The 15315-nt window shown below is 31.7% G+C and overlaps 1 protein-coding gene across 1 annotated transcript in view; it reads right to left on the reverse strand.

The window, feature by feature from the left end:
* The window catches only part of LOC139482354 (uncharacterized), a 57239-nt gene extending 46398 nt beyond the window's left edge, over positions 1-10841 (reverse strand). Inside the window, exon 1 of the mRNA XM_071266208.1 lies at positions 10530-10841. Coding sequence (XP_071122309.1) covers positions 10530-10829 — 300 coding nt within the window. The 5' untranslated portion in view covers positions 10830-10841. The remainder of the gene's footprint in view (positions 1-10529) is intronic.
* Positions 10842-15315: the final 4474 nt, after the last annotated feature.

Consider the following 15315-nt stretch of genomic DNA (forward strand, 5'->3'; position numbering starts at 1 on the left):
AGACTGTTTCCGGTCGGTCACACTAAAAACAACCCGGACGCGTCCGAGAGCGCCGGAGAGAAATACAAGTTCTACCATGTATACACGTTTCCTTCTAATATAATATGCATACAAGAAGAGCGGCAGGACGTTATTTTTATTACATTATAGTTACAATAAAAGAATTTTAACAATAAAATTGTTATTGTTACATTATAAAATTGTTATTCTTTCGAATTTCTTCATTCATGATTTGGATTTATTCCACTGCTGAGAAGGGGCAAGAGGCTCCAATAACAGCAAAACAGTTAAATGATTTCATTAATAACAGTTAGGCATGGACCATTTAACTTGTAGGGGGGCATGGTTTTTTTTCTGGTCAGAATATTTTCTATTTTTTGGAAGTAACACAACAAATTATTTTTTTTGCAAATTGCAAATTGAAAATTTCAGGACAGGTAGACCTTGACCTAATAAATATTTTAACTTCTAGTCTTATTTGCTCTAAATGCTGGAGTTTTTTTAGATATAAGCCAAAAACTGCATTTTACCCTGTGTTCTATTTTTAGCCATGACGGCCATGTTTTTAGACAAAATAGAAAATAAAACACAAACTTTATTTTATACACCCTACTGATCATTCAGTTGAAGTTTGGTTGAATTTGGTTGAGTAGTTTTAGAGGAGAAGATTTTTTAAAATTAGCAAATATGATGAACAAATTGTGAAAAAATTGTCATTAAAGGACAATAACCCCTTAAGGGGTCAATTGACAATTTTGGTCATAATTAACTTATTTGTAGATCTTACTTTGCTGATCATTTTTGCTGTTTACAGTTTTTCTTTATCTATAATGATATTCAAGATAATGACCAAAAACTGCAAAATTTCCTTAAAATTACCAATTAAGTGGCAGCAACCCAACAATGTTTTGTTTGATTCGTCTGAAAATTTCAGGGCTGATAGATCTTGACCTAATGAACATTTTTACCCCAATCAGATTTGCTCTAAATGCTTTCGTTTTTGAGATATAAGCCAAAAACTGCATTTGACCCCTATGTTCTATTTAAAGTAAGGGCGGCCATGTTTTTGGATGGATCAAAAATCGAAGCACACACTTTGTGCAGGATAATCTAAGGAACTATCATGCTAAGTTTCATCCAAATCCATTAAGTAGTTTCAGAGGAGAAGATTTTTTAAAGTTAGCAAATATGATGAACAAATTGTGAAAAATTGTCATTAAAGGACATTTACCCCTTAAGGGGTCAATTGACAATTTTGGTCATATTAACCTATTTGTAGATCTTACTTTGCTGATCATTTTTGCTGTTTACAGTTTATCTTCATCTATAATAATATTCAAGATAATGACCAAAAACTGCAAAATTTTCTTAAAATTACCAATTAAGTGGCAGCAACCCAACAATGGTTTGTTTGATTCATCTGAAAATTTCTGGGCTGATAGATCTTGACCTAATGAACATTTTTACCCCATGTCAGATTTGCTCTAAATGCTTCCGTTTTTGAGATATAAGCCAAAAACTGCATTTGACCCCTATGTTCTATTTTAAGTAACGGCGGCCATGTTTTTTGACGGATCAAAAATCGAAGCACACACTTTGTGCAGGATAATCTAAGGAACAATCATTTTAAGTTTCATTCAAATCCATTCAGTAGTTTCAGAGGAGAAGATGTTTGAAAAATTGTTAACGACGACGACGACGTCGACGACGACGACGTCGACGACGACGACGACGGACGCCAAGTGATGAGAAAAGCTCACATGGCCTTTTAGGCCAGGTGAGCTAAAAATCGCATATTTTCCCTTTAAAGAAACTTATAAGCAGAGATGTGTGATATATATATAGCGACATTTGTATTAATAATGATAAAGATGAAAAGACAATGTGAGATGAGAGTTAACAATAATTTCTGCAAAATTACTCTGACAATCAAACAGAATAATGGACCAGGTGGACCATGTATAAACTATTTCGTTGAAAACTAGTAACTTTTTTTTTTTACAAAAAATGGTGTAAAATGTGAAAATTGTGTACTATACATTTATTGCCTATATTGGATAAGTGTTCAAAAGACGCTTAAATTTGCTTATTTAAATTTTGCTTGACATGATATAGATCATTATTATTGTTATTATAATGTTATTTGTTTCAATGTAATGTGCTGAAAATCTCAAAATTATCGCGTTAATTGACCAAGTTATGACACATGCATCCATTTCATTTAGTAAGTTTTGAGTAAAATCTGACCCCTTAAAACTTAGTTAAGGCGAAAGTAGAAAGATTTCTGTCATTGTTTGTCGTGAATTGCTCAATGCGTTAAATAATCAAATAGCGCATTAAAACTGTATTTATCGCGTTAAACATGATTTGATCGCATTAAATGTCAATGCGTTCCTTTTTCTAGTTTTGACATGAACAGCCTTTCATACAAGTGTTTCCAGAATAAATGTGGTATTTGTTTACATTCAATGTTCAAAATTTCAATTAAACTTGCTTCAAACTTGTTTAAGCCTCAGTGTGAACACGACTTTATTTGTAGATCTTACTTTGCTTAACAATTTTGTCATTTACACTTTCTCTCTTTCTATAATAATATATTATAAAGATCGGTTGTCACCATGCAACACAGTTAATAACACCATTTAGGAAAACATAGAACTCCTTTTGTCATAAGACACTGTCAAACATCCAAACATACTATCCACACTCATCTGTGTCCACACTTGTATATTATAAAGATAATAGTCATAACCCAAAACCTCTCTTTCTATAATAATATTATATAAAGATAATAGTCATTACCCAAAACTGTAAAATTTCCCAAAAAATTACTATTTCTGGAGAGTAACCCAACAATAAGTTGTCCTATTGGTCTGGAGTTACTTGACAGGTAGATCTAAATCTGTTCAAGACACTCACCTATGTCAGTTTTGCTATAACTGCTTTTGTTTTTGAGCAGTAGTTTTCTATTTCACCTCTATATTCTATTTTTTTAACTGCTGCCAGGTTTTTGAATGGATCAAATCCTCAAATACAATCTATAAACTAGATATATATAATGAAAGTTTTAAAGTATTTGGCTAAGTAGTTTCAGAGAAGAAGATTTTTGAAAAAATAATAAGGCTTTCACAAAAAATATTAAAAAAAAAAGTTCTAAGGGCAATAACTCCTTGAGGGGTCAATTGAATATTTAGATTATGCTGACTTATTAGCTGAACATTAATTTCCATTCATACTTTCTATCTATTATAATATCAAAGAAAAATAACCACAAAAACAAGAAAATTTTATAACAATAAACTCTTCCAACAGTAACCTAACAATGGGTTGTCGAACTAGTCACATAACAGATAGATCATGACCCATTTATCACTCTAACTCCCTTTCACTTGTAATTTTTGAGATATAAGCTAAAAACTGCTTTTATCCCCTATGTTTATTTTTATATGACCGCAAAAAATTTTGTGGTCATATATTGTTACACGTTGTCGTCCTCCCCGTTGTCCGAAAAACATTTGGTTTCTGGACAATAACTTTAGTATAAGTAAATAGAAATCTATGAAATTTAAACACAAGGTTTATGACCACAAAAGGAAGGTTGGGATTGATTTTGGGGGTTATGATCCAAACAGTTTAGGAATTAATGGCCAAAAAGGGGCCTAAATAAGCATTTTTCTAGTTTTCAGACAAACACTTGTGAAATGGTGTATGGATCTCTCTAAAATTATACCACAAGTTTCCATACCACAAAGGGACAGTAAGAATTGCCTTGAATGGGGTATGGCTCAAAGTTTAAAATAAAGTAAACCAGATGCTCCGCAGGGCGTATCTTTATACGACCGCAGAGGTTGAACCCTGAACGGTTGGGGCAAGTATGGACACAACATTCAAGCTGGATTCAGCTCTAAATTTGGATTGTGATTAAATAGTTGACACAGCATAGGTTTCTGACACAGAACATTTGCAGAATGAATGTGTTCTAATGAACTTAAAATTTTTGTTTTCTCTTAGAGCAATTCACTATGATGCTGTTGAATATTAATCCTCTCAAAACAAGAATGTGTCCTCAGTACACAAATGCCCCACTCACACTATCATTTTCCATGTTCAGTGGACCGTGAAATTGGGGTAAAAACTCTAATTTGGCATTAAAATTAGAAAGATCATATCATAGGGGACATGTGTACTAAGTTTGAAGTCGATTGGACTTAAACTTCATCAAAAACTACCTCGACCAAAAACTTTAACCTGAAGCGGGACAGACGGACGGACGAACGGACGGACGAATGAACGGACAGACGGACGGAGGGACGGACGCACAGACCAGAAAACATAATGCCCCTCTACTATCGTAGGTGGGGCATAAAAATGTTTGAAGAAATTTTCTTTTTTATTTATGAAATTTCAAATGAGAAAAATTGAACCCAATTTTTATAATCACATCCCCCTTTCCCTTATTCCAAAACTAATCTCAATTAAAATTTCTAATGGAGTTTGCAACGATAACTACTCATTTAAATACGTCATTAAATATTAAGATGTAAAAAAAACTTCTTGTTATCACTGAATGTTATTTATTATAATTTATCAGTTGGTAGTAAAAAGTGAATATACATTGTATATTGTATATAACAAAGATTTAAGTTGATTCTGGACAAAGAAAGATAACTCCAATTAAAAAAAATCTTGCTATTGCACAATATTTTGCAATTAGATATTTCTTGCTTACTATTCTGGACAAAGAAAGATAACTCTAATTAAAAAAAAATTTGCTATTTCACAATATTGTGCAATTAGATATTTCTTGCCATTGCGCAATACTGTGCACTTGAAAAGACTTGCTATTGCACAACACTTAATATAATAATTTTAGATCCTGATTTGGACCAACTTGAAAACTGGGCCCATAATAAAAAATCTAAATACATTTTTGGATTCAGCATATCAAAGAATCCCAAGATTTCAATTTTTGTTGAAATCAGACTAAGTTTAATTTTGGACCCTTTGGACTTTAGTGTAGACCAATTTGAAAACAGGACCAAAAAGGAAGAATCTACATACACAGTTAGATTTGGTATATCAAAGTACCCCATTTATTCAATTTTTGATGAAATCAAACAAAGTTTAATTTTGGACCCCGATTTGGACCAACTTGAAAACTGCGCCAATAATCAAGAATCTAAGTACATTTTTAGATTCAGCATATCAAAGAACCTAACTGATTCATTTTTTGTCAAAATCAAACTAAGTTTAATTTTGGACCCTTTGGACCTTAATGTAGACCAATTTGAAAACAGGACCAAAAGTTAAGAATCTACATACACAGTCATGACAGTTAGATTCGGCATATCAAAGAACCCCAATTATTCAATTTTGATGAAATCAAACAAAGTTTAATTTTGGACCCTTTGGGCCCCTTATTCTGTTGGGACCAAAACTCCCAAAATCAATACCAACCTTCCTTTTATGGTCATAAACCTTGTGTTTAAATTTCATAGATTTCTATTTACTTATACTAACGTTATGGTGCAAAAACCAAGAAAAATGCTTATTTGGGTCCCTTTTTGGCCCCCAATTCCTAAACTGTTGGGACCTAAACTCCCAAAATCAATACCAACCTTCCTTTTGTAGTCATTAACATTGTGTTTAAATTTCATTGATTTCTATTTACTTAAACTAAAGTTATTGTGCGAAAACCAAGAATAATGCTTATTTGGGCCCTTTTTTGGCCCCTTATTCCTAAACTGTTGAAACCTAAACTCACAAAATCAATCCCAACCGTTCTTTTGTGGTCATAAACCTTGTGTCAAAATTTCATAGATTTCTATTAACTTAAACTAAAGTTATAGTGCGAAAACCAAGAAAATGCTTATTTGGGCCCTTTTTGGCCCCTAATTCCTACAATGTTGGGACCAAAACTCCCAAAATCAATACCAACCTTCCTTTTGTGGTCATAAACCTTGTGTTAAAATTTCATAGATTTCCATTCACTTTTACTAAAGTTAGAGTGCGAAAACTAAAAGTATTCGGACGCCGGACGACGACGCCGCCGACGCCAACGTGATAGCAATATACGACGAAAATTTTTTCAAATTTTGCGGTCGTATAAAAATTGGGGGAGGGGGGGGGGAGGGGGGGAAAATTCCCAACATCAAAGTGTATTGCACAAAAGCAAAAAAATTAATATTAATTCAAATCACGTAACTAATTCAAGTTCTTTTACTAAAGTTATTCTGTGTTAGAAACCTATAATGTGTCAAATATTTAATTACAATCCAAATTCAGACCTGTATCAAGTGCGAATATTGTGTACATATTGGCCCCAAATGTTCAGGGTTGGACCTCTGCGGTCGTATCCAGCTGCACTCAGTGATGCAATTTATAAGCCATGTGGTGGCCATGTTTGTTGATGGATCAAAACTTCAGATACAGTTTACGTACTAGTAGATACCCTAAGGAATATTCAGTTAAAGGGGCACTAGCTACGAGATGCATCAAAAATCAATGTATGATTTGTTTTTGTTCAATCAATAATAAAAGTGAAATAATGAAATAATAATTCGCTTTTAGCAGCCAAAATGGTTCAATTTTGTCAAATTAAGTTAAATAATATTGATAATGACTGTTTCACTTGCAAGTGAAACAGTCGACCTCATTCAATCCGTATTCATGTGAACTTCAATTTAACCCCTTAACTAGAGATGGACAACGCATGCTTTGTACGTGTACTGTTTATTTAAAGGGAAGGAATGTCAACTTTGAAAGTGAAACTAATGTAAATTATTTGATGACTGATTCGATCCACTAAAAATCTTGCTTCTACATGTAAAAACGACGAGAAACATTTTTATTTTAATCTATAAAATAAAATTGAACAGACCTATAAAAATTCAAATGCATGTGTTGGCTTAATCTATTTATATCTAATCATTAGTATATTTATGTTTACATGGCTTATATGGTCATCTGAGGTCAACTCGATATTTAATTAGATGGAGTCTAGACTAAAATACACACGAAACGAAACTGCATATTATTGACGTTATGCTCTGTAAACTGTTTATTTCACACTTTTGATAGTTTGGATAAATGGTTTACATTGTTATAAATAAAATATGAAAATATGAGTCAAATCGGTGACCATGAATTTGACAGCTAGTGCCCTTTTAAAGTTCGGAAGTATTTGGCCCAGAAAGTTTCAGAGAAGAAGATTTTTGAAAAAAGTAACAGACCTGCATGAAAAAATAAACGTTTCAAGGGCAATAACTCAATTGACTATTCTGATCATTTGACTTATTTGTAGATCCTAACTTAGCTGAACATTTTTGCCATTTATACTTTTTCTCTATCTATTATAATATTTAAAAAAAAAAACCTTAACAGTAAAATTCAACAAAATTTTGTAAGGGTTCCACGGAACCCAGTATTTTGCCTACTTTTGCTGTTAGTCACAGACTCAATAAAAATGTGGAAAAAAATATTAAGAATTTTCCTATAAATACCATATTTTTTTATTGTAAACCAGATGCTCCACAGGGTGCAGCTTTTATAGGACTGCAGAGGTCGAACCCTGAACAGTTGGGCAAGTATGGACACAACATTCAAGCTTGAAACAGCTCTGAATTTGGATTGTGATTAAATAGTTGACACAACACAGGTTTCTAACACAAAATGAATGTTGTCTAAGTACTTAAACTTAAAAACTTTTAATTTTAAATTGGACATTTCCTATTATGGTCCAATATCCAAAATCTAAATACATGGTTAGATTCAGCATATCAAAGAACCCCAAGAATTAAATTTTGATGAAATCAAATAAAGTTCAATTCTGGACCCTTTAGACCTCAATGTGGACCATTGATAACCAGGCCCAAATATCAAAAATCTAAATACATGGTTAGATTCAGCATATATCAAAGAACCCTATATATTCAATTTTTGTTGAAATCAAACAAAGTCCCGATTTGGACCAACTTGAAAACTGGGCCTATAATCAAAAATCTAAAGACATGTTTAAATTCAGCATATCAAATAACCTCAAGGATTCAATTCTAAAGTTTAATTTTGGACCCTTTGGACCGTAATGTAGACCAATTTGAAAATGGGACCAATAATTAAGAATCTAAATATACGGTTAGATTCAGCATACATCAAAGAACCCCAAAAATTTTGGACCCCGATTTGGACCAACTTAAAAACTGGGCCCATAATCAAAAATCTAAGTACATGATTAGATTCAGCATATCAAAGAACCCCAAGAATTCAATTTTTGTTAAAATCAATTAAATTTAGACCCTTTGGACCTTAATCTAGACCAATTTGAAAACGGGACCAAAAATTAAGAATCAAAATATACGATTAGATTCGGCATATCAAAGAGCCCCAATTATTCAATTTTTGATGAAATCAAACAAAGTTTTATTTTGGACCCTTTGGGCCCCTAATTCCTTAACTGATGGGACCAAAACTTCCAAAATCAATCCCAACCTTCCTTTTATGGTCATAAACCTTGCATTTAAATTTCATAGATTACTATTTAGTTATACTAAAGTTATTTTGCAAAAACCAAGAAAAATGCTTATTTGGGCACCTAATTCCTAAACTGTGGGGACCAAAACTCCCAAAGTCAATCCCAACCTTCCTTTTGTGGTCATAAACGTGTTTAAATTTCATAGATTTCAATTTACTAATACTAAAGTTATTGTGCGAAAACTAAATGTCTTCAGATGACGACAAGGACAAGATACCAATATATGGACCACAAAAAAATTTGTTTGCTGTCTTATAAAAACTTCTGTCCAAGTTTGGTAATAATCCAGGATGATTTATGAATTTAATAAATGTTTTAAAAACTTTGACTGCAGACTGTATGTAATGTTAACTAGAAGAAAAAGTAAGTCCATATTTAAGTTAAATACGGATAAACAGGATATAGTATATAAAATATTTTTCACAAAATTTACTTCTGGATACTATATTATGATGATAAACAAGCTTCTATCCAAGTTTGGTAGAAATCCAGGACAGTTTAAGAAAGTTATCAAAATTTTGAAAATATTAACCACAGAGTGAATGTAATGTTAACTGGCAGAAAAACTAAGTCTATTTATAAGTAAAACACAGATAAATATTATTTCCTCTATCAGATTTTCTCTTTCTAAATTTTCAAAGTATAAGACAATCAATGCATTATACAATTATGTTCTGTTTAATAAAACATTATATAAGCTAATAGCTGTCATGTTTATTGGGGTAAAAATAAACTTTATACTAGAAAGGATCATTCACTTCAAGGTATGCTGAAATTGGTTTGGTAGTTTCAGATGAAAATAGATGCCAGCTAGGTGATGATATAACACTATGAGTAAAATTTATGGGAAAAAGTTAAGGGAATCTTCCCTTATGGTACAACAAAGAAGTGCTGTAGGATATGCATAGAAGAGCTGACAGATAGACTGAGTGATAATTAAATATAGTGTATCACTAACTAGGGTCCTAATGACAATAGTGCACTCACTATAGATGATTTTTACTTAATAAAATAGCAGTTATTTAAGCGCCGGCTGGATGAATTAAGGCAATTCATCTAGAATATCTGATATAAAATTCCAAGTAAAATTAACTTGTCAACCTTGGTTGGCAACTGATCTTCAGGAAAGAAACCTAGAGTAAAGATTCTCTGGCTTTCCAGGTTGGGGATTCAGGGATAGGCCAATAACCTATCCTCGTAAAAACTAAAAAGTTACAGAAACGCCAAATGCCCATTCGCACCCTATGTGACACATGGCCCTAATGGGAGTTGTAAGTAATTTGAATTTAAGGTAGATACATGGTATACCGCCATCTTGGATTATACAATCACAGTACAAAATCGGTCTAGTTATTTGCCCAAATCAGCAAATTTGGAAACAGATTTGCAATTTAATGGTTAGAGTGTTTATTTATATAAAGAACACTTGCTAATTTATTGTATTATTCAAAATATTTTAAAAAAATATCAACCTTTTTGGTTTTTAAAATCATTTTTTTCAAATGAGCCATTTAAGGGGAGATAACTCTTTTAGCACAAAATTTATACTGGGCTAATAGGGAAATTTTTTATTTTTCCTTGTGGCAAGAAAACAAGTTCGGTGACAACATGTTTTCTTTTCATTTTCTTAAAACATATTATAAAACCTATCTTCTCACAATTTATTTCAAAATTCTATCTCATAGAATTTTTTTTATGCACTGTTATGTGTTTTTTCATAAACAAACTAACCAAATTTAGGCAATTTTCAACGACTCATAGCTTGAAAAATAGCACGGTGACCCATACTTTTTATTATATTTTTGAAAAAAACATAGGAAAATCTTCATTTTTTCAAATTATAAGAAAATTCTGTCTCAAAAAACATTTACTTATGATCTACCTTAAGTGCTTCATGTTTCTTTGTATCAGGTTTGCTTCTTTTCATAATTAAGTCTGTTAAGATGTCCTGTTTTTTCCTACCTACATTTTTTGCATGGTCATTAAGATATATACGTACCATGGCTTTTTTTACCCCAACATTTTTAATGATTCTTTCCAAACATTCAGAACCTCTTCCAACATTTTCCAGAGCTTGGACCAGAACACCTATGGTTGGTTTGACTGTCCGATCTACTCTCCATTGGAATAATATATCTTTACATTGTGCCACTAAATCCCCTCCATTGTTGTACTGTATAATATCTATTGATGGTATAGATAATCCTAATTCTATACCCAGTTGGAAGGATACTACCGGTACACCTATAACTTGTGCCGCCAGCTCATCTAGTATTTCATCTGTTGGAATTAAATCCATGTATTCTTCACTTATATCTGTAATTAATAATATATTTAATAGTAATCACAAGGTAATAAAGGGGAATGTGTCCATAGAACACAGATGATGCCCCCGCTTGCATATCATATAAAGTTATAAAGAGACATAAATAATGAACGGTAACAATTTGTACTTGATCTGAGTTTTATGGTAATAAGTATTGTGTATAAGTCTTATAACATTTGGTTGAGGCTAATTTAAGTTAGAGAACAGAATTCAGCGATTTTTCAATTTGCAAAGGGGTATAACTCTAGAACGTTAAAAGAGATGCCACCAAAATTCAAACTTGATTTGTATTTTGTGGTAATTAGCTTTGTGGATAAGTTTAATATCATTTAGTTGAGGCAAACTAAAGTTAGAGAACGGAAATGAAAAATTGTGTCGCTCACCTTGGTCTATGTGCATATTAAACAAAGGAAACTGATGGATTCATGACAAAACTGTGTTTTGGTGATGGTGATGTGTTTGTAGATCTTACTTTATGAACATATTGCTACTTACAATTTTCTCTATCTGTAATGAACTTGGCCCTTTAGTTACAGAGTAAAATATTTTGTAAAAATTTCCAAAATTTACCAAATTAATGAAAATTGTTAAAAATTGACTATAAAGGGCAATAACTCCTTAAGGGGTCAACTGACCATATTGGTCATGTAGACTTATTAGTAGATCTTACTTTGCTGAACATTATTGCTGTTTACAGTTTATTTCTATCTATAATAGTATTCAAGATAATAACCAAAAACAGGAAAATTTCCTTAAAAATTACCAATAGGGGGGCAGCAACCCAACAACCAGTTGTCCAATTCATCCGACAATTTCAGGGCAGATAGGTATTGACTTGATAAGACAATTTAATCCCTTGTCAGATTTGCTTTAAATGCTTTGGGCCAGGTGAGCTAAAAAGGGGCATAAGTCAAGAACAATAAAAGTGACGCCACTGAATTTCAAGCTTGATCTGTATTATTTGGTAATAAGCATTGTGTATAAGTTTCATAGCATTTGGTTGAGGCAAACTAAAGTAAGAGAATAATTATTGCAATGTCAGGAAAATCTGCATACATATATATGTACAAGATATCAGAATGGAAGTTCTTATTATTGCACTACTCACCAAGTTGCATTATTCGCATTAATAAAAACCTCGCAATAATTTCAAAATTTACCATGTTTACAGTAGACAAATATTCAAGTCTAAATTGAAAACAACGTTCAATCCTATGATTGCATTGGATAATCAAAGTGCTGGATAGCACCTCTGGAAAGTTTCCAACTGTATATGTGTATTATTTCAAATAGGTTATAGACGTGTATTATTTCAAATATAAATGTATTTAACCATTCTTTTGATTTTTCAAACTAAACCAAAGTCCTGCCAGCATACTTTTTAAGTTTCATAAAATTTGGGTCAGGCAAACTAAATTAAGAGAACAGAAATCAATTTTGGGAAGTATGGACGTACGTACAAGTAAGGGACATATATACTTACAGAAAAAATCAAGGATAAAACTCAATATGGTGGGGGCATAAAAATAGTAGTATCGACCTCTGGAATAAAAAGTTTATATACACAAGATTCATACAATGTTGATCTGAGGTGCTTATAACCCTGTAACAAATTTTAGTTGCTGCTGTGTAATTACCATTGAGGCAATGACATTTGAGATTTTTGTTTTAAGCCATTTATTTGATATACTAGTAATAATTGCCTCTGTGTTAGGATGACACATTGTTAATTATAGGTCAATCTTAAAGAATCATACTGCCCCAAGAATAAAGTGTGAGGATAAAAATGTTCTGGATCCGCCACTGCATTGTTAAGCACTAAGAAAGTCATTTTACTAGTACATGGGCAAATGTTATTAAATCATTTTAATAATTTCTACAGCACTTGTCTTTAGCTTGATCTCGGTCTTGATACACTGAACTATAATATTCTAAGAGGTAGATGATGACTCGGTTGTTTTTAAATTATACGGATGCTATGATACTTATTGTCATTAAGACAATGTTTTTCTGTTGTCAGTTTGATCCACTTGAGCATGCTGAACGAGGGAAGGTCCTTATATCCACATTGGAATGTCATGAACGTGAAACAGCTAGTATTTAAATAACGCAATTAAAAGTTTTCGCCACAGTCAACACTTTCAGAGAACAGCTCACACCAGCTGTTCTCCACAAATTCATCTAACTCATTATTAGCCTATGTACATAGTTTTAATCACAATTTTAAAATTAAATTTATTTCCAAATATTTTTGTTTTTGTTTTTGTAAATATATATATGCGCAAACAGTAAATAATCTTCAGATCATTGAAGGACTACTGAAAACCTAAAGAAGAAGAAATGATTTTTGGCATTAAAACTTTCAGATTGATCAATGTCAGTTTGACAAAAACAGTGCACTTTTCTATTAAAGCCGGAATTTACTTTTACTCGTCCTTGGCGTGAGACATAAGCCATTTAATTATCGATTATTTTATATTCCATCACCTGTGTATTGTTAAAATAAATCAAACCATTATCACATGTCAATTATCCGACAACTTAAATTTGGTCAAATATCAACTTGTTCTCACATACGGAACTCTTTCGATACACTCAGGCTTTTACTTATTCAATAATAAACAGTTGTAAATATCCTACATAGTAAAAAATAGTGCAGGAAAATGTTCATTCATGAAATTTTCTAATCTGAAAACGAAGGCAAATTGGACTTAGAATATTTTGATGATTTGAAACATAAAAAGTTACTGAAACATTATCAATACTCTCGTATGAGAATATGAGGAGGATTCTGCTTAAAAATAGCAGGATCCCAGGCGGAATCAACCTAAAAATTAAGACTTATAGAGGGAATTAAGGCGGACATGGAATATTGAAAAAATTCCGCCTGAAGTATCAAAGACCTTAGGCAAAATATTTACTACTTTCCTGTTGAGTTAACAGGATTTCTGTTGTAAAAGATATATCATGAAAGGAATGCTGGACTTAGTATATTTGTTCAAATTTCTTAAGAGGAAATTGGACTTAAAAGATTTTGTTCAAATTTATCAGGGGGGAATTGTACTTAAAAAAAAAATTCTAACTAATAAGGCAGAATTGTTCCTTTAAATTTTTTTTCAAATGAAAAATATATCAATACTGATGAGTGTGCATGATTATTTGTGCCATAAAGCCAGTATTTGTACCACCCTGAAATCCAACATATATTTGCAGAGTCTTAAAGATTACATATTAATTCAATTAAATATAAAATGTGATAGCATTGTTAGGTAATTTATAACTTTATGTATTGTGTTGCTATTTATATACATTTAAACAAATAAAAAGTGACTAGAATATATATACTTATTTCACTAACAGTAATTGAAACAATAAGTTATTTTTTTAATTTTCCAACTTGGAAATGCAGGTTAAATTAATTTATTTTCAAGTACAATTAATTATTAAGTGTATCTCTTTTTAATTAAGTTATAATCATGATACAGTGTGGATAATACACAAATATTATTTCCATGCAGTCTCTTTCTTAACAATATTAGTGATAGAAATGTTATGTAGGTTCCCCATGTGTTTCCATTTGCCTGTGAAATGGACAGGAAATGATATGTACACATTCATTGACAAGAGTTGGGGCCCAATGAAGGAGACCATATGGCTTTGTACATTTCTCTTTAATTTCTACAGTCCAAAATATAAAAATAATAGATAAAAATTGGTGAATATTTTTTATTTATTATTATATATATCAAATATTTAAGATTTAGGTAATTAATAGTATCATTAGGAAAACATTTCAAGGAATCAAACAACTCCCCAAACAACCCCAACACTGGACAGATTCAAAATTTGAACTTGCAGACATTACAAGAAAAGATGTCTTATTCATCTTGACCAAAATATGAATTTTACCATGGATGTAGAGGTGTGGCCTAAAAAGAGCCAAAGTATTATATTTAAAACATTAAAAGTGAAGATGTATTATTCTGATGACATATGACTATTGGATTTGTGATGATTGATGTTTTCATATATTTTGGATTAAATCTTCTGGTAAGTACAAATTATGAATAAATATTTCAACCTTTTTGAATATTATGAAACTGCTATTGATGTAATATTGTAACTTTCATTCATTCATAAATATCTATAGAGTTCAGAGTTCACGCACGTGTTGTGTTGATGGACATAGCAGATAAGGTCGCGTCTTATTGCTTTATGTATTTGTGTTGATTAGTTAGCTCTAGCATTATATTAAAGTATGTTAATCAGTACACATGGCTTGTCTCTCACTTAATATATATAGACTACCAACGTTACATTGGCGACGAGGATAAAAACAAAAGTTGGAAATGTTAAAAATGTATTTTTATGGATTTATTAATTAGTGACACTGATAATTAAACCATGGCTGCATCTTTGCCAAATTTTCCGAGTTTTCCGGTACATGAGAATAATGCTG

Source organism: Mytilus edulis, chromosome 7 (genome assembly GCF_963676685.1).
Source record: "Mytilus edulis chromosome 7, xbMytEdul2.2, whole genome shotgun sequence".
In the NCBI taxonomy this organism is placed as follows: domain Eukaryota; kingdom Metazoa; phylum Mollusca; class Bivalvia; order Mytilida; family Mytilidae; genus Mytilus; species Mytilus edulis.